The 24,169-nt window shown below is 33.1% G+C and overlaps 3 protein-coding genes across 3 annotated transcripts; 2 read left to right on the top strand and 1 right to left on the bottom strand.

Moving 5' to 3' along the window:
* The first annotated feature begins 2,312 nt into the window (after positions 1 to 2,312).
* LOC11418518 (glycine-rich protein 5) lies at positions 2,313 to 2,855 on the top strand. The gene has a single exon (XM_003625438.3). It carries the CDS (start codon positions 2,407 to 2,409, stop codon positions 2,719 to 2,721), a length of 315 nt encoding a protein of 104 aa, XP_003625486.1. The 5' UTR covers positions 2,313 to 2,406; the 3' UTR covers positions 2,722 to 2,855.
* Positions 2,856 to 7,455: 4,600 nt separating this feature from the next.
* On the bottom strand, positions 7,456 to 8,596 carry LOC112416722 (protein MAIN-LIKE 1-like). The gene is made up of 3 exons (XM_024771075.1): positions 8,399 to 8,596; positions 7,544 to 8,269; positions 7,456 to 7,461 (listed from the first exon to the last, which is right to left on the bottom strand). Exons 1-3 carry the CDS (start codon positions 8,594 to 8,596, stop codon positions 7,456 to 7,458), a joined length of 930 nt encoding a protein of 309 aa, XP_024626843.1.
* A 4,053-nt stretch (positions 8,597 to 12,649) lies between these two features.
* On the top strand, positions 12,650 to 17,998 carry LOC11419485 (26S proteasome regulatory subunit 4 homolog A). Its single transcript, XM_003625436.4, has 6 exons — positions 12,650 to 13,273; positions 14,298 to 14,543; positions 15,334 to 15,503; positions 15,657 to 15,873; positions 15,978 to 16,118; positions 17,708 to 17,998. Exons 1-6 carry the CDS (start codon positions 12,794 to 12,796, stop codon positions 17,789 to 17,791), a joined length of 1,338 nt encoding a protein of 445 aa, XP_003625484.1. The 5' UTR covers positions 12,650 to 12,793; the 3' UTR covers positions 17,792 to 17,998.
* Positions 17,999 to 24,169: the final 6,171 nt, after the last annotated feature.

Genomic DNA, 24,169 nt, shown 5'->3' with positions numbered 1-24,169 from the left:
AAAAATCAAACGGTTTAAATTAGAATAATTAATTGGATCTATGGTGGACCATTTTTAAAGTTGGTCCACCATAGACATTTGGGGGTTAAAGTTAACAGTTAGGACATTTTTGACTGACGAAGCAAAACCAAAAGGACCAAAATGTGAATTTTACAATTTATGGGACCAAAATGTAAACGCACAATTATTTAGAGGATCAAATGTCCAATTAAGCCTAAACAAAACTAGGATCAAATTATGCATGCAGTGATTAATAATCACTATTGTTGAAGATTAAGGAGAAGTACACACGGATCTATGATGTTTGTTGAACTATTTTCTACAAAAATACTATTACAGGTTATTGTTAACTCCTTGTTCAAGGTGATCAACAATGTTTTGTCCAAGCTTTTTTTTACTCCCATTGTTTCTCTCCTTTTCCCCTCAAATTTTCCGTCTTTCCTCATGCATTCTCTCTTTAGCTTTGTCACAAGAAGTGTTGCAATGACTTCCTATTATGTAGAGCGAACTATTTTTAATTTATTCGAGCTTCGCAGGCTATTATTGAGATTATGAAATAAGGAGATTTCTTCCCTCTTAGATCTGGTTGAGAGTTTAGGAGATGGGAACTTTGAAAACAAGGAAAGATGAAGCGGAAAGAATGAAGAAATTTTTGGACAGAATTGTCTTGTTCAGATAAATTAATTTGTGATCGAATTAATAAGTACGAACTTTGATATTTGTCGTGTATTTGACTATAAGTACGAACTTTGATATTTGTCGTGTATTTGAAAGTAATTTGTGATCGAATTGTTGCAAAATTTTGACCAACTTTGCCATGGTGGTATCCGTGCCAAATTCGAGCCTTCTTTACGGCTTTGCCATGGTCAAAATAATCGTTGCTTACAAACACCAGTTATTTTTTTTAACAATATGATCATTTTAGTTATACTTCCAAAAAGTTGGTGTCTTCTCAAACCAGTGATTTTTAGTATAAGACATAAAATGGTCGTAATAAAAAACCAAAATGACCAGATATTATTTACGTTTTTGTTAATATTAGGAAAAAACTTATATTTCTTACAATTTGTTCCTATAATTTTGAAGTCAAGATTCTCTCCATTTTAGATCTCCTTCATTTCTTCCATTTGAAGAGACATGGACAACAATAAAATTTAAAAATAATTAATGATGATGAGACTCACTTATTCGTAGGACTACAATTTATATTTTGTGTGTATCTAATTCTAATTGACAATCTCCATTTATTTATTTTTATAAATAAAGAAGATCCTAACTCGTAATTTTGAGTTCAACTTATAACATGAAAACCGTCTCAATTTATAAAGTTGTCCACAGCAAAGCCAATTTATTAGAAGAGAATTGCATTATTAAGTTATAAACTCATGTTTAGGTCTCATTTCATCCCATAGACTCTTCAATTTTGTATTTTACTGCTTAAACGAAAGTCACGTGACTATACAAAACTTCTATTCATATATACGGTCCCATCTTTGCAACTGTCTTAATTTTCCAAGATTTCTACTCCTCTAAATCTAGCCACGTCGGTTCTTTGAGCTCCAATCCTATGCTTGCAGAATCTATTGCCCTGTAGGAGTAAATGCAATTGTAACTATTCTACCTAATGGATATGGTGGCAGAATATATTGCCCAATAGGAGGAGTAATTGCAACTTGTATCTATTGATCAACCTAAAAGGATATGGCTCGGTCTTTGTTGAGGGCACCTCCTGGACACGGTGGATCCCACTACTAAAAAAATAAAAATTAGTGAGGGAAATTTAGTGAGGGAAAACATGAAATCCCTCTCTAATTCCGTCATTAAATTTTGCGACCAAGGAATTTGTGAGGAATTTTATGTTTTCCGTCACAAATTTCCCTCCCTAATTTTGCTTTTCCTAATAGTGTCCCATTCATCAGTCTCTTTTAAAATTATACATACGTGTGTATATATACGCGAGTTAAGTTAATCAGATAAGTGATTAATAAACTACACCAAAAACGAATAGTTCAAATGAACTTGAGTTCGATTTTTGTGTAGAATAATTCTTGACTAAACTTACTTACCACACAGTCAAATTTCAGATTACCATGGTCCTTTTCCGGTTGAGAACAAAGAGTTAATATAAAAAAAATACGCCAGTTTGAAGAAAAAAAAGTACTTTATATATACTGTCTTTGGTAGTAATGTGTCTGATATGATGACAGCAAGACTAGCAAGCTCTGCAAAGAAATTAAATATCATTTACCATGCTCAACTACCTCCTCACCTATCAGGTCTTAGTATTTTGGCTATAAAAAGATACTCCCCAAACACACTTTGCCACACAAGTACTCAGGTTAAGACACAAAGGGAGAGTGAGAGTGAGTGCAGTTATTATACATATTCCTAGTAAGTGGGAGAGATATGGCGAAGTGGTGTATGTTGTTGTTGGTTCTTGCTCTTGTTGTGGCTACAACAAGTGCAAGAAATGTACCAACTGATGCTGGTTTGAAGGACCAGAAGAACTTCATGACATTTGCTGGTGGTTATTCTGGAATAGGAAACAATGGACTTCCTTTTGGTGGAATTGGAGGTGGAATCGGTGGTGATTTAGGTGGTGGTGGTGGCCTAGGTGGACTTGGTGGTTTGGGAGGACTTGGCGGTGCTGGCGGTGGTGTTGGTGGTGGAGTTGGAGGTGGTGTCGGAACTGGTGTTGGTGGTGTTCATCCTTTCCCTTAAGATCAATATTCAACAAAAGAATGCATGCATGGCTTCTTTGTTTCTCATATGTTATTATTCTTGTACTCGTATTTTTATTGCGTAACGTATTGTTAATGTTTATCGTTGAAGCTTTCTATCTAGTGTTTATGGTCTATTTTTAGAGAAAAAGTATAGTAGTATATCTTGTATGGTGTCCTTTTGGAAGCAATATATAAGTTTAATTTAGTACTTCTCATGTTTTTTCCCCGTCTCTTTATTTGTTTTTCTGAATGGCAAATGAGTTTTCTTTCATAACCTATTAAAGTTTAGAGTTTTATATGAGTTTAAAGACGATTTGCACTAAAAGCCAATTAATAAGTATTCTCAGGGTGTGAGCTCCATTTCTACACAATTAAATTGTGTGAACTCTAACCATTAGATTACTTAATAAAAAAAATAAAAAAAACATTATTCTCTATTGAAAAGAGAGTATTTTCGGTTCCTCGTGTATGGTCAATCAAAATTTGATTGGTCAAATATCATGTCTCTAAGTGAAAATTTCTATGTTTCCGACTTATTTTTTTATAGTATCATCATATTAAAAAATGGTACTATCATCCTATTTCTCCTTAAAATAAACTGAACCAATTATTTTAAGAAAATATAAGAATAGTTGTTCATATATTATGGACCTCTTCTTTCAAAAAAAAAAAATATTATGGACCTCTAGAAAATGGTCCAAATGTGCACCTTAACATTTTTAATTAAAATGTATTTTATATAATAAAAAATGGAGAAAAAATATAACATTTTATTAAAATTTAATAAAACTAGTATGGTTCACATTTGGAGAGGGTACACATCAGACATTTACTAAGATATAATCTAACAACATCTACTAAACTTTTGTGGTTCTCAAAATCACTTTTTTTTAAATAATCTTTTTAAGATGCAGTACTTTATGGAGAAATTAAAGTTATTAAAAAAATTGTTGAAAATTATCTTAATCCCCATATAAACAAATGCGAAACTTTCCTAAAAAGAATCTGAATATTTACTTAAAAAATGGACAAATAATGACCGGACTATATACTCCCTTTTTATGCATCTTTGTTTCCTGTGTATATATAGTGTGTGTTTGGTATGGCGGTGGCGATAATTGATTTTGATAGAATTTAGTTTGAAAGAATTGATTTTAGTCAAAAGTGAGTTTGATATGAATTGATTTATTTTTGGATAAACTCATATAAAAGTTATTATTTCAAGTTGATGTTGTTTGGATACTTTAAATTAAAATTGATTTTAGATGTTTAATTATCAAAATGGGTCTTAATTATATTTTTGGGAAATACTTTTTCCTACGAACCATATATCCACGAAAACCAAGAATTTCACTTATCACCACCATATTTTCCACCAAAAATCAATTTAATATTTATTCTATTATTTAATCAAAGAAAAAATGCCGCATGCTGTGTGAGTTCGTGGACTTCGTGGCCTTTTGTTTCGTGGTATATAGCAATAGCCAGTCTAATATGAGTCAAACAGTTTTTATCTGTGTTGAAGTTGTGAACCTGATACAACCTTTTTTTTTATTCATAAATTATGTTAAAAAAGAGCCCCTTTATAAGCTTTTTGACATATAATTTTTTAATCATTCCAAATTTTTAACTAAAGCAAAAATTTCTCCTAAAATAAAATCTATTGGTGCCCCTAAAAAACTGAGACATGCATGATGCATCGTACGCACCCTAAACATTTTAGGGTCATCATTGTCTAATTTAACGAGTCTCTTAATATTTTTTTGGCTTAATTGCATTTTTGGACCCCTATCCTTTCAAAAATTACGGTTATGAATCCCTAACTAATTTAAATACAAAACAGCCCCTTATGTTTTGATTCTTTGACAGTTTTGGACCCCAAGGCAAAAAAAAAATAAAAAATTGACACGTGGCACCTCACTTAGGGTGCCACGTCAGCGTTGACCGAGTCAACAATGGACTGGGGGTCCAAAACTGCCAAAGAATCAAAACATAGGGGGCTGTTTTGTATTTAAATTAGTTAGAGGTCCATAACCGCAACTTTTGGAAAGATAGGGGTCCAAAAGTGCAATTAAGCCAAAAAAATTTAGTGAATATATCATTCACAGTGGCGGAGCCAGAAAAAAATGTCGGGTGGGCCACTAAAATTAACTATTGAAAAATTGTTTAAAGTCTCACAAATTAGACCTATAATTGAATTATTTAAATTTTTCGGGTGGACCACTACACCAATTTACAGAAATTTGGATCAATTGAAATCTAAAACCGACATAAATTTGTATAAAATCTCACAAAATAGATCTATAATTGAATTATTTAAATTTTCGGGTGGGTCACTACACCACTTTGTAGGAATTTGGATCAACCAAAACATAAAACCGATACAAAATTGCATAAAATCTCGCAAATTAGACATATAATCGTTGATTTTTTATTTTTTTCGGGTGGGGCCACCCCAACCCATGAAGGGCTCCGCCATTCATTCATTATGCTTTTATAATTACTTATATATTTTGCTATATTTTTTTTCCTAAATTTATATAATCTATTATTACTCTTTATGCATAAATGATGGATTTGATAATATATTTTGTTGAGGATGGTTTATTTCTAATATATACTCCCTCCGTTTTTAAACATAAGCAAAATTGATTTTTTAGATTCATTCATTTAATGATGTATGTGGTTCATATTATTATATATATACATCATTAAATGAATGAATCTAAAAAGTCAATTTTGCTTATATTTAAAGACAGAGCGAGTACTTAGGAAAGAAGGAGTAATTCACGTTTATTTTCAGAATTGGTAACACGTAGTGTTGTTCACAATGGAAATGGATGTAATTTGGTATTTCACGTAATACACTTTTTGCTTATAAAAATAGGACAAAAACAAATATAAACAGTTTTCAAACTATATATATATATATATATATATATATATATATATATATATATATATATATATCAAATGGAAGAACAAGAATATTGTTGCTAGTGACTTTCGTGCTACTAGGATGAGTTGGTTTGACTGGTATTAACTATTGCAATAGAAACTTAGGTGAAATCGTAAATGGAGAAATATAACTTGTCGTGCCAACCTATTTGGTGAAGTCGTAAATGGAGAAATATGACATGCTGGCCCAACCACAGTAACTAACCTAAGTGCTGCAGATGGCAACAGTCTCCGTGTTACATTTACTTCCTGTCAGTGGCAACACCAATTGAATATGGTCGAATTGAAGTAGGAAGGAGGGGGGTGCTAACAAAATTAAATAACCTCACCTACCTTCTATTCTTGCCTACATTACATTCTCTGGTTTTTTAGTTTTGCTATTTTTTTTTTGAGGAAAATTATTAGACTATTACTTTTCCATGTATTTCCTCTCGCGTTCTATTTTTTCCTAAAATACTCCTAGTCCAGATTATATAATTTGGAACCGTTTCGAAATGTACATTCCAGAATGTTTTGTGAATTTTGGCACTTCAGTATGCTGATGGATGAAGATGTAAGTTATGAATAGATGGATCCGGATTATATAATCCGAACACTTTAGAGAATTTCCAGATTCTAAAATTCGAAAGGTGTAAATCACCCCGTTGAAAGTCAACAAAAGGGGGTGATGAATGATGGTTTCGGATTATATAATCCGGAATCTTATAAATCTGTCCGGATTTATTAATCCGAAATGCATCAGTAAAGAGGGAGAAACCATCTGTTTTGGCGCATTTTGCTTGCTTCCAAACAGATATATCATGTCGCTGACATGTTCTAACAGTAAATCGAAGTTATAATCATCAACAAAATATAATTTTGCAAACATAACATTAATCAAATATAATTAAAAATTATCCAAGATTACATAACATTAAAAATTATCCAAATGTTACATCACCAAAAATTATCCAAGATGTTCAAACATTAAAAGTAAATAAAATACAATCAATCTCTAATAACTACACCTGCATCACCTCTGCCACCACCTCTGCCACCCTCAGTAGCTCCCCGGCGACAGTAAACTTTCTCATCATGCACCTCTTTCAAAGCATCCTCCAAATGCTGCCATTCCTCAGTCCCTTTCAGCACGAGACCACTTCTCATCACAACATAGATATGGTCTCTAATGCAGTTCATCCTTACGCTAAGCTGTAGGTACGCAAGGTCTCTATCCTCCTGAGCAGCTCGCGCATCAAGGATCTCACGATCCGGTGGCCTCGGCATCGGTAGCGGCATGTCATGAAGAATCATGCGTGGATGGGAATGTTGATTAAACCATTCGATATATCCATTTTCTGCCTCCACACCATGAACTGCAGGCTCTCCTAACTGCTGAGGTGTCAGCGCATAATCAAGTGCACGGCGAAAGCGGTTTGTGATCTCCGCCAAATTAACATCAACAGCTGCAATCTCAACCGGATGTCTTGGTATGGTCTGAACCCACCCAAACTGACGAAGCACCCTCTCCGGCAGATATCTCACCATGCGCTCTATGAATCTCAGCCATCCAGAGTAAAGGCTGACCCGCTCAAACTGACGTGCTTGACCATGCACTCCATATGGGGCCATGACAACCCTCGTCAAATTCAGCGCATCGAGATAGTTTCTGTAGTTGTCCACTCTGCCTAAGCCAGACAATGGTAAAAAAAAAAAGCATCGCGCGTGGATACTGATTCTCTACATACTTTTCCCAGACATCTTTGCTTTCCATATCTGGGAAGTGATGAAACACTCAGGTCTGCACCAAAGACAACCACATATAATATACAAACCATACACACTTACATTTTAAAAAATAAAACATAGTTTTTAATTTATACCTGCAACAAAGTCAGGTATCCTTTCACCTGACTGCAGTTCCAACGTGCAGCATTGTTGAGCTCCTTATACAAGTGAGCTAGTGCCGCAACTCTCCATGAAAAACCAGAAACAAAATCGAGGTCTCTAAAGTACTTCAGGTACACAACATCCACAACCCACTGACTCTTGTCAGTGAAGATCGTGATACTCACCAAGTACAACAAATATATGCGGACAATCTGGTCCCGCAACCTCTCCACCTCCTCAGTCACACCATACTCCGCCGCCAAATCCCTCTGCTCCTTCAAGCGCTCCTTGAAGATCTCCTCCAAGTAGCCAAATCGGCAATGTACACGTTTGTTCTTTTTGAGCTCTCTACGAGCATCAAACGTACTAGACCCCAAGTACGTCTCCATCAATTCCACTGTCTCGCCCCGTGATATGGACCCGTGGGACAGGAGCATGCCGTTAATGGGGATATGCAGCAAAGAGGCCACATCGTCAAGTGTGATTGTCATCTCCCCAAACGGAAGGTGGAAGCTGGAAGTCTCCTCGTACCACCTCTCCACAAAGACACAAATCAGACCATGGTCAATCATGTTGTAGCTGGTGTCCTTGAGCCAACCAAGGTCGGTGCCCTGCAATTTGTTCTCCCACCACCGTGCAGCCATGATAGGTCTGGTGTCATTATCATGCATTGCTTCTATCTTCTTTCCGTTGTTGATGCATTTTAATTTTCCACACCACTGCAAATAATTAAAATTAATAAAGTGAGTTTAAACTCATGACTTCACAAACAGATTTAACATTACATAAACACGCAGTTTCACAAATATCAACATCATTTTTAAAGTGAATTTAACATTAATAAATACCTCGCCATCACCCGCCTTCTTGGCCACGTGCAGATGGTACTTCCAAAGCAGGCAAGTCTCGTGTGGGCTACCGGGATAGTCATCTTGTGGCTCAGGGTCCACCACCTTCTCCTTCTTCTTTCGCCTTTGTCGTGGCTCAGCATCATCCATTTCCTCGTTCATAGAATGCAACTCCTCCTCAAGCTTCTGCTCCTCCATGTGCTGGAAGCCTGCATCAGGCTGCTCTTGCTGCAAGTCCATATACTCTTGCTGCTCCGACATCAGGCTCGACATTAGCACGGCGTCCTCTAGCACTCCGACGCCTCGGAGGAACACCACCTTCATCCTCCAACTGTTGCCTACGCGCTCTCCTACGAGAAGCATGTCCTGCCTCCTTTACGCGCTGAATGTTAGATGTTGAACCTTCTGTAACATTCAAATTAGGGTAATCAAACATCACAATCAAACAGCAGAATACAGAAGCAAAAAAACGTTATGGGTTTGTCCGGATTTCGAATTCCAGAAATCAACAATCTAGTCTGGAAAAACAAATCCGAATTGCATCCAACCAGAATTCCAAAAAAAACGACCAAATTAACCATGCAAATGTACAGAAATCGAACTTATCTTCCATGATGTTTGAAAAGGGTTGAAATGTGGTGCTTTTGAGCAACAAAACTCCAAATTCGGAAAAGATTTGTGGTGTTCGGAATTTGTGATAATGTAGAGAGAGTGGGTGAATGGTGAAAGTGAAACTGTAAAAATGGGGGCTGAAGTTCCTTTTATACTTCGCAGGTGTCCGAATTTTATATTCCGGAATACGCATTCATGTTCCGGATTATATAATCCAAAAGGCATTTTCGTAATTTACATAGGGCGTGCTAGAAGGCCATAGGGAGGAAAAAGTAATAGTTAAATTATTATACAGCAAAACCCCACAATTTGTATAATCCATTTTTGATGTCAAAATATCTTATTTTCATGTTTTTTTCCTCAAACCATTGCAAGGTAAGAAGTCTGCTAGCTCGGACAAAAAGTAAACCACAATAGATTTTTTATTATTTAACACTGCTCGGTTTAAGAAAAAATGGACATTAAGATATGCACAAGGTGCTTTTTTCAGAGAAAGATATGCACAAGGTGCTTGTAGATTGGATTTTTTCGATTTTGAGGTGAAAAATGATATGATCTAGCCTCGCCAACTTTGTTGTTTTATAATTTAATTTTGATAATTGTCTATTTTTGTTGTACGATCATTTTATACAGGGGTGTACGTGGGTCGTTTTGGGTTGAGCTTGGCCAAACTACTGAAAACCTGAACTAAATATAGTACTCCGGTTTGGATAAGATAAAATAATCATCTGTCATACCATTAAGTGTGTTTGGACAAACCCGTTAAATATTTTGGGTTGAGTGATGAGTTATCCAATTTATTTTTCTATTTTTTTTAATATTAAATGACAAGTACTCATAATTTTTCTTAAATATTACTCTACTTTTTAATTTTCTTAAAAAAATTGGTTAACTTATTTTACTATAATTTTATGCATCATAAAATAATAAATTATAATATCAAATAATAAACTTCATCGTAAAATACTTGCAATAAACTAAAGTTTCATGACGTAAAATTGCATTGGTATTAAAATAACCAAAAAATGCAACATCTGGATTATAAAAAGTTTTGCATAAATGCAAAATTGTTATATAATATGTTATTAGGTCTTTTGTTATAGTTATAATTGGGTTAAAGGTAATTTAGTCTATTTATATTTTATTGTATATTTTTAGAGTAAGAAGTTGCGCTTTTGAGGTGTGATTCGTTTTTGAAAAAAGTGATTTGAAATTGGACAATTTCTACAAAACAACATCCGAATGTATAAAAAAAATATTTCATCTTTGGTAGTTTTTGAATTTTTTTTTTGAACAATTTACAATTTTATTTTAGATTATTTTGGATTTAAACATCCTTGGTTTTCTCTATACTTGCCAGAAACTAATATTGGGGTGGCATTATAATGTTGTTGCATAACTTCTCAATACATCAATTGAAGATGTAATTAAGAAGATTGTGGGACATACCATATGTGACATTGGAAGGCTGTGGGTGTCCCTTTAATAGCTTTTATATGCTTATTGGAGGCAAAGAAAGAGGTGGCGGTCGCGCAACACACCAAACCATATATATGCCGGGATATCATTCTGGATGATTGTTGTTTTTCAAATGACAAGAGGTTCTCATATTTCAAACCGTGTGATTCAAAGGGATATTATTTATACAACTTTGAGGGTTAGGTTGATCATGAAGCAGTAGAGAATGATAAGATACTTAAATAAGGAACCCGTTTGATAACTCACTTAGTTCTAGTTCTAGAAGTAAATATAACAACCTTAATCTAGAATGATCTATAATACATTATGTTAAGGAGTAATGTTGAATATGTCTTATTGTTGATAGATTTCTTTGGTGAATTATCTATCTTTTCTCTCTCCACAACTTATTCATTGTATGATCTCATAATGAAATCGATGAAAAAATATAATTAATGTTCCTTCTCTCTTTAAATATAGTTGTGTTATCCATACTTGAATTAGGTCATATCAATATTGAATTTTTTATATGAATTTGACCCTTTACTATTTTTTTCATTCAACTCTCTTTCTATAAGAGTGGATCTTGCTTCATTTATAATTGTTCACTTAATTGTTTCTGGAAGCTTCTATTTATAGATAAAGTAATTCAAGTATATTAAATGATTCTCGATGGGTAAATGGAGTTTTGTCCAAAACTTTGATATTAAAAACATAATGGTGAAGCATTCTCTCTTTCAATTTTTCTTTTAAGGAAATACTCCCTCCGTTTTTTAATATAAACAAATTTTAATTTTTAAATTCATTCAATCAATGATGTATGTGGTCTATAATATAAACCACATACATCATTGATTGAATGAACCTAAAAGTCAAAATTTGCTTATATTAAAAAACGGAGGGAGTATGCTTATAACATTTCATTAAAAATGATATTGTTAATACAATGAGGGGGATTAAAATAAATAGTGGGTCTAGTTAATAATGTGGCTTATTCTGCAAGTGTGTGAGCAACCTCATTTGCTTGTCGCCTAGTAAACTCAACCCGAGAGTTTGTGAAGTGAGTGTTAAAGAGAGATTGACAAGCCGAAATAATTTGTCCAAATTCGGAAACATCGTATTTACGAGAATGGAAAGCGTCATGGGTGGTTTTAGAGTCCGTCTCAAAGTTGACATGATCAAGTTGCATGTTACTTAACCACTCAAGAGCATAGTACAAACCCAATGCTTCTCGTACATTAATTGAATGAACAACTTCAAAATTCAAAGTTTTGGCTAGCACAAACGCACCGTCGTCATCTCACACATATTCCTATGTCGGTTCTATTCATAGAAGCCTAGAATCCAACATCAACATTACACTTAAGTTGTCCACGGGGAGGCCGCTGCCATTTCAATTGATGTACCAGACGTGAACCAGCACTGTTGTCATCTTGCACAACAATCTGTGCACTGCAAGTTCCTTGTGCATTTTGCCACTCTTCAATCAAAATTCGGGCTCTGTTAACAGTCATCGCGCAACTCTTTCAATATTGTTTGCTCTTGTTTTTTTTAAGATGACGGTCCATCAAAGGGGTCAAGACGGCTTTCGTAATTCCTCAGATTGTGTTTGGATTGCTTGTATGCAGGAGAATAAAACGAATGGAATATAATAGTAGACTTTATTTCATTTCATACCATACAATCCTCGAATTTTCTATTCCCCCCTAATTTAGGATGCATACAATGGAATAGAGCTCCATAATTATCCTTTTACGTATGTTTTATTTTATCATTATTCATTATGGTTTCCTCTTCCTCTCAAATATGTTCCTCTTTTTCTCAAATAAATCACGAATCATATCCTATTATAGTATACTAATTAAATTCATAAAATTAATTACAATAAAAAAGTAAATAGACGGACGCATTCTTTACTATAGTTATAAATAAAAATTGAGAGTGGGAATCCATTATTATATGCAGGGGCTGAAATTCAAACCTCGGACACCTCACTTATTCATCTTATAAGATGAATTCTAGCCACTAGACTATTGACAAAAAAAAAATGAGAGTGGGTGGGAACGGTCATATGAAAAATGAAGAAAAATAGATTGTGAGTAGCAAAAACAGCATACCTATACATAAATGTGTATGACAGGTCTTTGTTGCAACTTTTGGCATCAAGTAATAAACAGGCCCAAGAAGGAAAAGAAAATCCAAAAAACACACCCTTCATCCATGGTTTTCAATTTAACTTGTTCATAAAGCCAATTCCAACACATCGTCTTATAATATAACCCTCTCTCTCTCACCTCACGATTCAGAAAGAAAAACAAAAAAACCATGGGTCAAGGAACACCAGGCGGCGGTTTGAACCGGCAACCGGGTGACCGGAAACCAGATGGCAACGACAAAAAGGACAAGAAATTCGAACCGGCCGCACCACCAGCTCGCGTCGGTCGCAAACAGCGAAAACAAAAGGGTTCTGAGGCTGCGTCGCGGTTGCCGACTGTAACTCCGTTATCGAAGTGCAAACTTCGGTTATTGAAACTGGAACGAATCAAAGACTATTTGTTGATGGAGGAAGAGTTTGTAGCGAATCAGGAACGGTTGAAGCCTCAGGAAGAGAAAGCTGAAGAAGATAGATCTAAGGTTGATGATCTTCGTGGTTCGCCTATGAGCGTTGGAAATCTCGAAGAGCTTATTGATGAGAATCATGCTATTGTTTCGAGTTCTGTTGGACCGGAGTATTATGTTGGGATTTTGTCGTTTGTTGATAAGGATCAATTGGAACCTGGTTGCGCTATCTTGATGCATAACAAGGTAGGGTTTTACTCTTTTTTCTCGTGATTATTATGCTGATTATTTGATTCTTAGGGTTTTGTTTTAATATATTGGAAAAATGCTATGAATTTTAGGTTTAGGTTTAGGTTTAGCATTTTTTTTCTCACTCGTTTAAGTGAGAAAACATACATTTGGAAGGTTGATTGGGAAACCTCGCACGTATGTTTGGTTTGGCTTATTAGAACTTATCTATTGATATGAGTTTTGTGATTCTGGTTGCGAGAACTTATGAAAACAGCTTATGGCATTGTTCATAAGCTGTTTTCAACTTATTTTCATTAGTTCTCTCAGATAGCTTATGAAAACAACTTATAGCTAGTACGAAAACAATTTAAGTTTATTTTATCTTTTGCTATCTTGAAATAGTTCATCCGTTAGCTCTTATCATGATAAGAACTTGTGCTATGAACTTCAAATAAGTTGTTTATCTGAACATAAATTATTGAATCAAGAGTCATGACATTCACTAGGTTTTAAGTTTAAACACTTGCTGTATTATGAAAACGTAACACATTTAACATATTTTTGTTATGTTGACATTTTATTAAGTATCAATAAAAGTTTCATTGATATTTCCGCCCTTTTAAAATGGTTGGTGGGTACACTATGCTCTTTTCGAGGCGGCATACTTTGTGTTCTATCTTCACTTAATTTTCTATTTCATTCATGGAGAAATTTAGTATGTTTTTCATTCTCAATGGCTGAACATATCTTAATTGACATAGTATTACCCCCTCATATTGAAATATTTTCTCAGCTGGGTGAAGGTTACTAGTTAAAACACCAACGATCCCACTACGAATGATACGTTGATAAAAAAAAAATATAGCTTTAAAATGACACGCATCTCATTGGGGTTTAATGTTTTGAACAATGTGATGTTAATTGCATGAGAGTGGGGGATCTAAGATTGTATGATTCCATGATTTTACTATGGTGTGAATTGTTTGATGCAGTAAAGGTATAATGCTTTATATAATTTATATGATGCTTGGCTCTTCAGGTTCTTTCTGTTGTTGGACTTCTTCAAGATGAAGTTGATCCAATGGTCTCTGTAATGAAGGTTGAGAAGGCTCCTTTGGAATCATATGCTGACATTGGTGGTTTAGATGCCCAGATACAGGAAATTAAAGAAGCCGTAGAGCTTCCCCTGACACATCCTGAACTGTATGAAGATATTGGTATCAAGCCTCCAAAGGGAGTCATTTTATATGGAGAACCTGGTACAGGAAAGACACTTCTTGCAAAGGTGAGCATTTTTGTGTGTTTGACAGGGCTGATGGAATATAATTTAACAATTCATTTCATGTTTCTCATTTTCTGTGTTCACTTATTTTAATTTAAATACATCTATGATAATTCATATCTATGTTCACTTATTTTAAATTAATACATCTGATAATTCATATCTATGTTCACTTATTTTAAATTAATACGTCTGATAATTCATACAAATGGTAACTAAAACTCAATAAGATTGCTCTTTTTAGCCCATTTCAAAACAGGGTGAAAAATATTATCCAATCTTGGGTTAAATGGCCTCTTCTCTTTATAGTTTTATTTCACTTCATTGTTATACATAGATAATGAGACTCAATATATTTACATTTAAGTTAAACATGCTTCATACACTAAATGAATGATTAGAAGTGAAATTCCTTTTTCATGTATATTCTCTTAGAGAGATTTGTGTGGTTTTTGGATTACTAAGTTTTTTGTTTAGATTCATGTGTTGATAATCTGCATTGATACCATGTTACCGGAAGACATTTTGAGAAATATTATACGCTATCTAGTTACTTTCTGAAATTCTGATGTTCGACATTTCAAAAGTGTAAGTAACCAAACAAAGGGTTGTTTCTGCTTCTTAAGTACTCACTGGTAATAAATACTATATGATATTTACATGTATGCACAGCGATTATATGCATTAATTAACGCATGTCTAACTGTAACATGTTATTATTATTGCATTTTATGATTTTTGATATTACACTCTGCAGTCTGTTTGGTCTAAAGAATGCTTTCTTTGCTTTCAGGCTGTGGCCAACTCAACATCAGCAACATTCTTGCGTGTTGTTGGTAGTGAATTGATTCAAAAATACTTAGGAGATGGTCCAAAACTTGTGAGGGAACTTTTTCGAGTTGCTGATGATCTTTCTCCCTCTATTGTCTTTATTGATGAAATAGACGCTGTTGGTACAAAGAGGTATGTTATTGAGTATCAGCTTTAGGAGTCGCATTGTAATAATGTGTCCTTTCTTGAATGTGGCATTTTGTTTTGGGCACGGGTATGTGGGAACAGTGGAGGAGTTGTACATATAAATCATGTCTTAATATACTTTTCTGGTATGCCATGCAGGTATGATGCTCACTCAGGTGGAGAGCGTGAAATTCAAAGGACCATGTTGGAGTTGCTGAACCAGTTAGATGGTTTTGATTCTAGAGGAGATGTTAAAGTTATTCTCGCAACCAACAGAATTGAAAGCCTCGATCCAGCTCTGCTAAGACCAGGTCGAATAGACAGGAAGATTGAATTTCCTCTCCCTGATATCAAAACTAGGAGACGCATTTTCACGGTAGGCATGACTACTCTGCAAAAAGAAGCTCACTCGTTGTTTTAGCTGATACTGTGATATTTTATATCTGTATGACTAAAACATCTCATACTTTTGAAATTTAGATCCATACATCTAGGATGACATTAGCTGATGATGTCAATTTAGAAGAATTTGTCATGACTAAGGATGAGTTCTCTGGAGCTGATATAAAAGCAATATGTACCGAAGCTGGCTTACTTGCTTTACGAGAACGCCGAATGAAGGTTAGAAGTTACTTCTATATCTTAATTGTTCTATTTTGGCCAAAACATCTAAATTCTACTATTTTGGCCAAAAAATTGATTGTGTGGAAGGAAATATTTGTTGGTACTTTGTTGCTGTTTGGAAGTTAGCAGTACAGAGTATTGATTAGTGTGTAGCTCATTATATGACCTAAATTCATATATTCAGTTTAGAGTAACAAAATTATAGCATAGGTTATGGTCGGATATCTCAAGTGTTTAATACCAACCTTTTTCAATCTACACCTTTAAAAAAAAGTTGAAGGAAAATTGAAGTGGGTAGAGATGCCAGATAATTTGAGGTAATGAGATTGGGTAATGGGTAAGAATCTCCTTAAAGGCTTAAACAATCACTTGAAATTTTGAGAGAAAGGAAGAGATAGAGCAGAATATTGCTCCTGAAAAGATCAATTTTGGGGCTGTTTCTACCTTCATCTTTCGAAAGAACCCAGACTAGATATTGTAGTTCAGCTCTTCTCGTTGGTAGCAACGTGTTATAGCTCTGCTGTTGCGGTGACCCATCCTGCAGCTGCCTCATAACTACTCCCTTTGCCGAGTGTTCTGGCTTTGCAGATGTTGCGCCCTGCTAATCTCACCCAATGTTTTGGTTTATTTCACGATCTCTCTCTTTTAATCAGAATAGATTAAATACTTCAAAAACCCTTGTGTTAGAACACTGTATGTTTCATGTGAAGACCTATACTATATCCTTCTGTTTCGATGCAATCCCTTCTAGGTACAATACACTGCTTGCTGGCATTGTTCTGGCCTAGCTTGAATTTTCCGGCTTTGCCCAGCAACCCATTTTTCTCTTGCTCACAAATTCTGGCTTGAATGTTCTCTTCCTTTTAGTTTTGATGCAAGCACTGTAGATCTCAGTGTCTAGCCTTTCATCTACTTATGATCTGTTACCTCTCTTTTGTTTTGTTTTGTTTTGTGTTCCGTGTTTTCTGACACGGACCCTGCGTATGTGGGAGCTTTAGTACACTGGGGTGCCCGTGTTTTCTAACATTTATATCAGTCATCAATCATTGTTGACCATTCATGTCTTGGGTGTTCTTACATTTATATCGTCATCTCTTGTATTTGAATGTTTTAGTTGCTTACATCTGTTCGATGCAATTGATTTTTCTTGTTCTGTTATTGGCCTGTATGTTTAGGTAACCTCCATACTGTTAATTGGTATTGATAACACTTGCAAGAATAAACAAACTTTAGGTGAATTGCATTCCTTAATTCACTTGATTTACCAGAGTGGAAAAAACTGGTCAATGAATTAAATTAACCATAATTTAATTAGATCAAGTCAGTAATTTAAAAAAAATAATTAGAATGGTAGTGAAGTTTCTCTTGGTGTGTTTTTAAAATGGTGATGACTGTTTCGCTTGGTGTGTTTTTTAACCATAAGGCCTAGTACTCATATTCGAGATCTTGCTTTGCATTTAATTGGACTAAAATGTCTTCTGCTAGTTTATTGGCAGTTTTTCTGTAGCTTTGTACCTTGTATTTTTTGAGGTGCGTTGGCTTATGCTTTTTACCCCTCACCACCAGTTGTTTATCTTGTTTTTCAGGTGACCCATGCTGATTTTAAAAAGGCAAAAGATAAAGTTATGTTTAAGAAGAAAGAAGGGGTGCCCGAAGGATTGTATATGTGAAGTATCGTCCACATTTACCCCTGCCTCCTTTGTTTCATTACGGTGTTTTTTTTTGTTGCTGTGTTAACAGATGTACTCTTTAGTATTGTGAATTATGGTCGTTATGGGCCTGAATTATAGTTTTCTTTAACTCCAAAATTGGAAAACTTTCCATAACTCTCTGACAGTAAGCAGTGTTTTAACAGCGTTTTCCGTGATTTTTGTTCACTATGTTAAAATGAAGAAAAACGGTAACGGGTACCATCTATACCTATTTATTCCTAGGGCTAGTAGGAGGTATATGCAAAAAAATTATCGAGGACTAAATTGATATATTCACATGTATGAATGTTTGCTTGAAAACATTTTTTCTATTTTTAAAACCATATTCCATATCATGTTTTAGCCCTAATATGCCCAATTCTTCTATCCTTATTACTCAAAAAGCACTAACACCCCCGTTAGGTTTCAACTAGACACGAACCCTTCAAATTTTATTCAAATTGAAAAACATCTCCCTTTTGATTAACACCGTTGGTTATCTACTTTGTCATTCTTTTCCTTAGTCGTTGTTGTTATGATTCTTCTACTTTCATCATGAATCATCCTTCATTACATTATCGTGATGTGCTATTAAGTGGTGATACAAGAGATGAACTTTATTTGTTGAGGTTGCTTTGATGCAAGACCATGAAAACATGTTCACGACCATGCCTACGGGTGATCTAGTCCTGCCTGACAACATGAGGAAGAGGAAAACATAATTTTAAACACGAATTTGTAATTGAAATAGAAATAAATATGAGCAACACACCTAAACTTTGGTTACAATGTTTTTAATAAGTAACAAACAATTTAAAACAATTTCTCTTAAGTTGCTGAATACTTTAAATTAAATGAAGTGCTTCCATAAGACCTGGCAGATAGATTGCAAAATCATGTGGCAGTGGCACTGCGACGTGATCAAATCCACCATTCCTTGCGGCGATATCTGCAAGAAGTATGCCTTTTTGGTAATCGGTTGGATTCAGTGGAGTGAACCAGTTCATAACCTGGCATGTATATAGAATTTAATAAATGATTCAAAAGAGTAAGTCTTATTTTGGCGTAAATACAAATAAAAAATGTGTGACACACCTATATAAATGAAGAAAAATTGATGAAAAATAATTTTTCACATCATTTATTTATTTAGGTGTGTGCACTTAAATAATTTTATTTGTATTTGTGATCAAATAAGTATTTTTCGATACAAAATGAAGATACAAGGAGCACAAAAAACAACAATAATTACCTGATTTGGTACGAAGGTACTGGTTTTTCCTAATCCATGTTTCCCACTAAAACGACCTTTAAGGTAACTTGTAAGCTCATTCAAGCTCCTAGATGGAGTGATCCTGGCATCTACGTATGTCAGAATTGCTAATGCAATTCGAAGGTCCTTTGACCACTTACTCCCTTCGGTCTTAATTATAAGAGAAAAATCAAAAAATATTAAAATCAATGTGGTAATTAATTAGTGTAATTTTTTAAATATTTTTATAAATCTCTCATACACACACACACTCCCTTTAAGCACATTTATAAGCAAAAAATAAAAATAAAAATTGTAAGTTCATTAAATAACTAACGTATCTGATCTATATATAAACTGAATACATTAGTTTTCAATAAATCTAAAAGGTTATTTTTTACTTATAAATGTGACCGAAGAGAGTATATTAGGATGACAATTGCACCCAAGCCCAATAGACATTGGTAAAAAATACCCACGATGGATGGATAAATACTTGCATTGTTGGATATGGATCTAGACTCGGGTAATTACCCACAAATTTGTACGGGTACAGAGACTCTAGTGCCCGACCCTGCCTACACCGGCACATTTTATAGACTATACCAATAATTTTATGTAACACTAAACTTAGTTAATTAATCCTAAATCTTTATATTTGTTGTAACATGCACTTGTTTTTTTTTTTTTTTTTTTTTATATTTTAGATGTTTTACATTTGGCTAAATAATATGATGCGTATTTACATGTAGATTTAAGTGATTTAAGATTGTATTTTAATTTCTTTAAAAAAAAGATTGTATTTTAATTTTTTTGTGATATTATTTTGTTATTTATCATATTTTTGTTGTTAAAATGTGAGTAATGAGGCGGGTACATAAGTACATGCACTTAGATGCTTAGAGAGTATGAGGACGAACGCTAAACTTGTAGCCTACAAGTGTATGAACTTGGATATATATCATGATCTTTCTATAAATACGGGTATGGAGATGTGAGCTATACACTACTATATCCAGAGGATACCCGTCGCCATCCTTATTGTATGGCGTAATAGTTCACATGTTTACACGATGTATGCGTCGGACTCAAACATTGCATGAAAGAAAACAAAAAACACTTAATTTTGAATGAAATTCTTTCATTTAATTGCATTCTGAACTACATTTATTACTACTAAAAGAATGAAATTCTAAAAAACAATTATATTTACAAACAAATTTATTACTACTATTAACTTTCTTAATTTTGATGATTTGGTCAAAATGGTCTTTATTTAGAAAGAGATAACATAATACTCTATCCGCCCCAAATTATATGTCGTTTTAGGAAGAAAAAAAATTGTCCTAAATTATATGTCGCTTTACAATACTTATGCAACATTAATGTTTTTTTTTTTTTTTCTATTATAACCTTAACTATTTATTACTCTCTCTTCTTTTAATTCTTTATTTATCTTTCTCATATTATTTATTAAGAATAATTTTGTAAAACATCTCATAATATCTTTTTTCCACGCAATATTAATTATATTTCTTAATATGTGTGAAATGTCCAAAACGTCATACAATTTCGGACACAATATTTTGTTAAATGACATGGTGATAAACATGAAGGAAGTTTTAAATACAAACAATTTAAGTTCGAAAAAAATAAAATACTAGTACCTCGTACTTCTTTTTTTTGAAGGACAGTACCTCGTACTTCTATTTACATATAACTCTTCTGTCGAATGAATCATAGCACAACAATGAACCAATCTTTGCGCGATTAATATGTCTCGTTTTTTTTGTAACACCGAGAGAACCTGATAAAATATTAACAAACAAACATGTAAGTTCCTTAAAAAAAACATCTTAGTTCTTCAAAAGGAAAAAAACTAATATATTTTTTAGGGAAGAAAAAAAACAAATATGCTCCCTAAAAACATATATGTTAATTATAAAATATGAGTCTTTGTTACCGAGTGCACTAAAGACACTCTTTAAGAATTCTTAAGAGCACTATTTAAAAAAGTTAAAAACTCCAATTTCCAATGCATTGATTTCATAACATTTTCCATAAAATATATATATACTATATACATCATCCGATTACTGTTATAAATAAAAATTTATATTTTAAATTCATTCAATTAATGATATATGTAGTTTTTATTATAAACCACATGCATCATTTATTAAACGCCACTTTGCACAACCTTGATATTTGCCTTATATACGGAGTTCTTCGTTTGAAGCCACATGCTTATATCCTTTTCAATTTTTTCCACCTCCTTTTCTAATTGGTCCAGGTTCCTCAAAAGTTCTTTAGATACATTCGTCACCATGCGTTTGCTGTAAAAAATCAATGAAAATTTATAAGAAAATGCGTTTGCCTTAAAAAAAATCAATGAATATTTAGAAGAAAAAAAAAATTGGGGAAAAGAGAATTACCATTTCATAGCTGGTGTCTCTCGTTGATTACCAACCAAGACATTCCATACGTTGCTGACCCATTCCATCTTCACTAAAATTCACACCAAATTAAAACGAAAACATGAATATCAATGAATAACACCGCAATCGAAACATAAAAATCATAGGTAGGATGGTTCAACTCCAAAAAGAAAACATTTAAAAACGATGGTGCAATACTCTCCACTAACCTTTTTTCCGAAAATATTTGAAAATTTTCGCAAAAATCGCGGGAAGATAATCTTGGGAGGTCTTCCTTTTCTTTTCTTTTCTTTCTGCCGAGCTTGAGTTTGGAGAAAATATGATAATTGTGTGTGATGATTATTGAGAGCACTTTACACTATATTAAAGTGTAAAGAGAATAAATATTTTACTTTTTTATTAGCATAATGGTATATATATTTTACGCTTTCATATTGAATATTTTTATTAGGACAATGGTTTTTGATGAAATTTTAATATTTATTAAAATTATTTTGATTTTGATTAAAATTGTATAGATATTTTACACTTTTATATTGTAACAAAAAATACTTATCTTTTTCATCGACATCAATAATATAACAAATATAATATAAATTATTATTTTTTTGAATGACACAAATATTGTAGCACTTTAATAAACAAACTAGCGTATTTTTCTACGTTGTCTAGATTACATATATAATATTATTACGACCAAATACCACGTTTGGTCCTTTTAGTTTGACAGAATTTTTAAATTAGTCATTTAAATTTGAAAAGTTTCAAATAGATTCTTTTAGTTTGACAGAATTTCCAAGTTAATCATTTAAGTTTCAAAAGTTTCAAATAGGTTCTTTTACTTGATAAACTATTTCACCGTTAACGCTGATGTCAGTTAATAATTAATTGATGCTGATGCAGCCGTTAAGTTGTTGACTTGGATCAAAACGCTGCCTTGTAGAAGTTTCAGGATGTCAAAACGTTACGTTTAATGGTCACAAATATCATTGTAGCACTATAAATGTTGTTTAATAGTGCTAGAAAGACATTTGTTGGTGTAAACAGCTGACTTTCTAGCACTATAAATGATCATTTGTGACCATTAAACGTAACACTTTGACACACGGAGCTCTTAAAAGGCAATATTTTGATCAAAGTCAACAACTTAACGGATACAACAACATCAGTTAAACGAATACTGACAGGAGGGGTAATGGTGAAATAGTTTATCAACTAAAAGGACCTATTTGAAACTTAAAGGATTAGAATGGGAATTCTGTCAAACTAAAATGACTTAATTGAAACTTTCGAGACTTAAATGACTAACTTAAAAATTATGTCAAACTAAAAGGACCAAAAATGATATTTAGCCTAGTATTATTCAAATTTACTTTAATTTTTAGTTATCTTTTTATTCTCCTTATTCGATTTTTCTTCACTTTTTAGTGCTTGTTTGGTTTAGCTTATTGTTAGTCTAGAAGCACTTCTACATCCTCAATAGTGAAAAAAAGCAATTTCACACATGTTTGGTTTGACTTTTCAAAAGCAACTCTCCTGTTCAAAAGCAATTTTCTTTGAAGCTAGGAATCCTAGCTTTTGAGTTTGGTAGAATCAATTATACATTTAATTTTATACTTAGGTTATTAGAGCTCATTACTTTTCAACATTGCCCTTCATCAATTCTTATTTCCTTCTTTTGCCTTTCACAAATTATGTATTGCCGAACATAAATTTTTGATGCGTCTATAATTTTTGTTGGGCAGCTGTGTTGAATAAAACGAGTCGTATAGTAGTAGTGTGAATGGTAATTTTTTGTTTGAAGGAGAACGCTAATTTTCTGGTGATTTTTTTTTCTAGCCATTATTCAACTAGTGGTTTAATGATCATATTAATTATTTTTTAAATTAATATATAAAAAATTATTTATTAAATTAAATAATATATCTACATTTAGTATTGATCAACATACACATTTAACTATGTCCATTTATTTTTATTTAGCTATGTTAATTTTAGTAATTATACATTCAAAAACAATTTTGATCAAAACTATCCAAACGACATTTAGTTTGTTTAATCAATTCTACATTATTGTATCCAAACATAAATCAACTCTGTCAAAACAATTCTGCAAGAATCAATTCTATTCAAAGCTGAACCAAACACAAACTTAATTTATCGCTTTGTTCGTTCTCCTTCTTATCCCTTTAATCTTTCTTCTTGATTCTCCTTCTTATCCGATCTGTAGTTTAATTTTTTCTTTTTATAGTTTATCCCTTCAAAACTATTTCCCGATATTTTGCAAATAAAAGACCCCGTTTGTTTCCTATTTCTTCTCCTTCTTATCTACTAATCAATAGTATATATATAAAGTAAATTTTTTTATGCCACGTGTCACTTCTACGTTTATTCGTAATATTTTTATTATTTTTCTATTTTTTAAAACAAATATTTGATTTGGCATAAATATCTCAACAAACTTTTGATCTTATCTATTAAATATTTTACTTAACTTTTTTTATTAAATTCCTAATATTTTATGTAACAGAAATATCTCAACAAATTACATACGATACCCTTCAACTATAAATCATCAATCAATCAATTAGTATATATATAAAGTAAGATTTTTTATGCCACGTGTCACTTCCTCGTTTATTTGCAATATTTTTATTATTTTTCTAT

This window comes from Medicago truncatula, chromosome 7 (assembly GCF_003473485.1).
Source record: "Medicago truncatula cultivar Jemalong A17 chromosome 7, MtrunA17r5.0-ANR, whole genome shotgun sequence".
NCBI lineage: Eukaryota > Viridiplantae > Streptophyta > Magnoliopsida > Fabales > Fabaceae > Medicago > Medicago truncatula.
This window is presented reverse-complemented; position numbering and strand designations above follow the sequence as displayed.

Bases quoted from the DNA above. Each gene is read 5' to 3' on its own strand.
- LOC11418518 (XM_003625438.3), top strand. From the start codon at position 2,407: ATGGCGAAGTGGTGTATGTTGTTGTTGGTTCTTGCTCTTGTTGTGGCT.
- LOC112416722 (XM_024771075.1), bottom strand. From the start codon at position 8,596: ATGGAGGAGCAGAAGCTTGAGGAGGAGTTGCATTCTATGAACGAGGAA. The intron at 8,270-8,398 runs GTATTTATTAAT...AATTATTTGCAG, and splicing joins AGAAGGCGGGTGATGGCGAG to TGGTGTGGAAAATTAAAATG.
- LOC11419485 (XM_003625436.4), top strand. From the start codon at position 12,794: ATGGGTCAAGGAACACCAGGCGGCGGTTTGAACCGGCAACCGGGTGAC. The intron at 14,544-15,333 runs GTGAGCATTTTT...CTTTGCTTTCAG, and splicing joins GAAAGACACTTCTTGCAAAG to GCTGTGGCCAACTCAACATC. The intron at 16,119-17,707 runs GTTAGAAGTTAC...CTTGTTTTTCAG, and splicing joins TACGAGAACGCCGAATGAAG to GTGACCCATGCTGATTTTAA.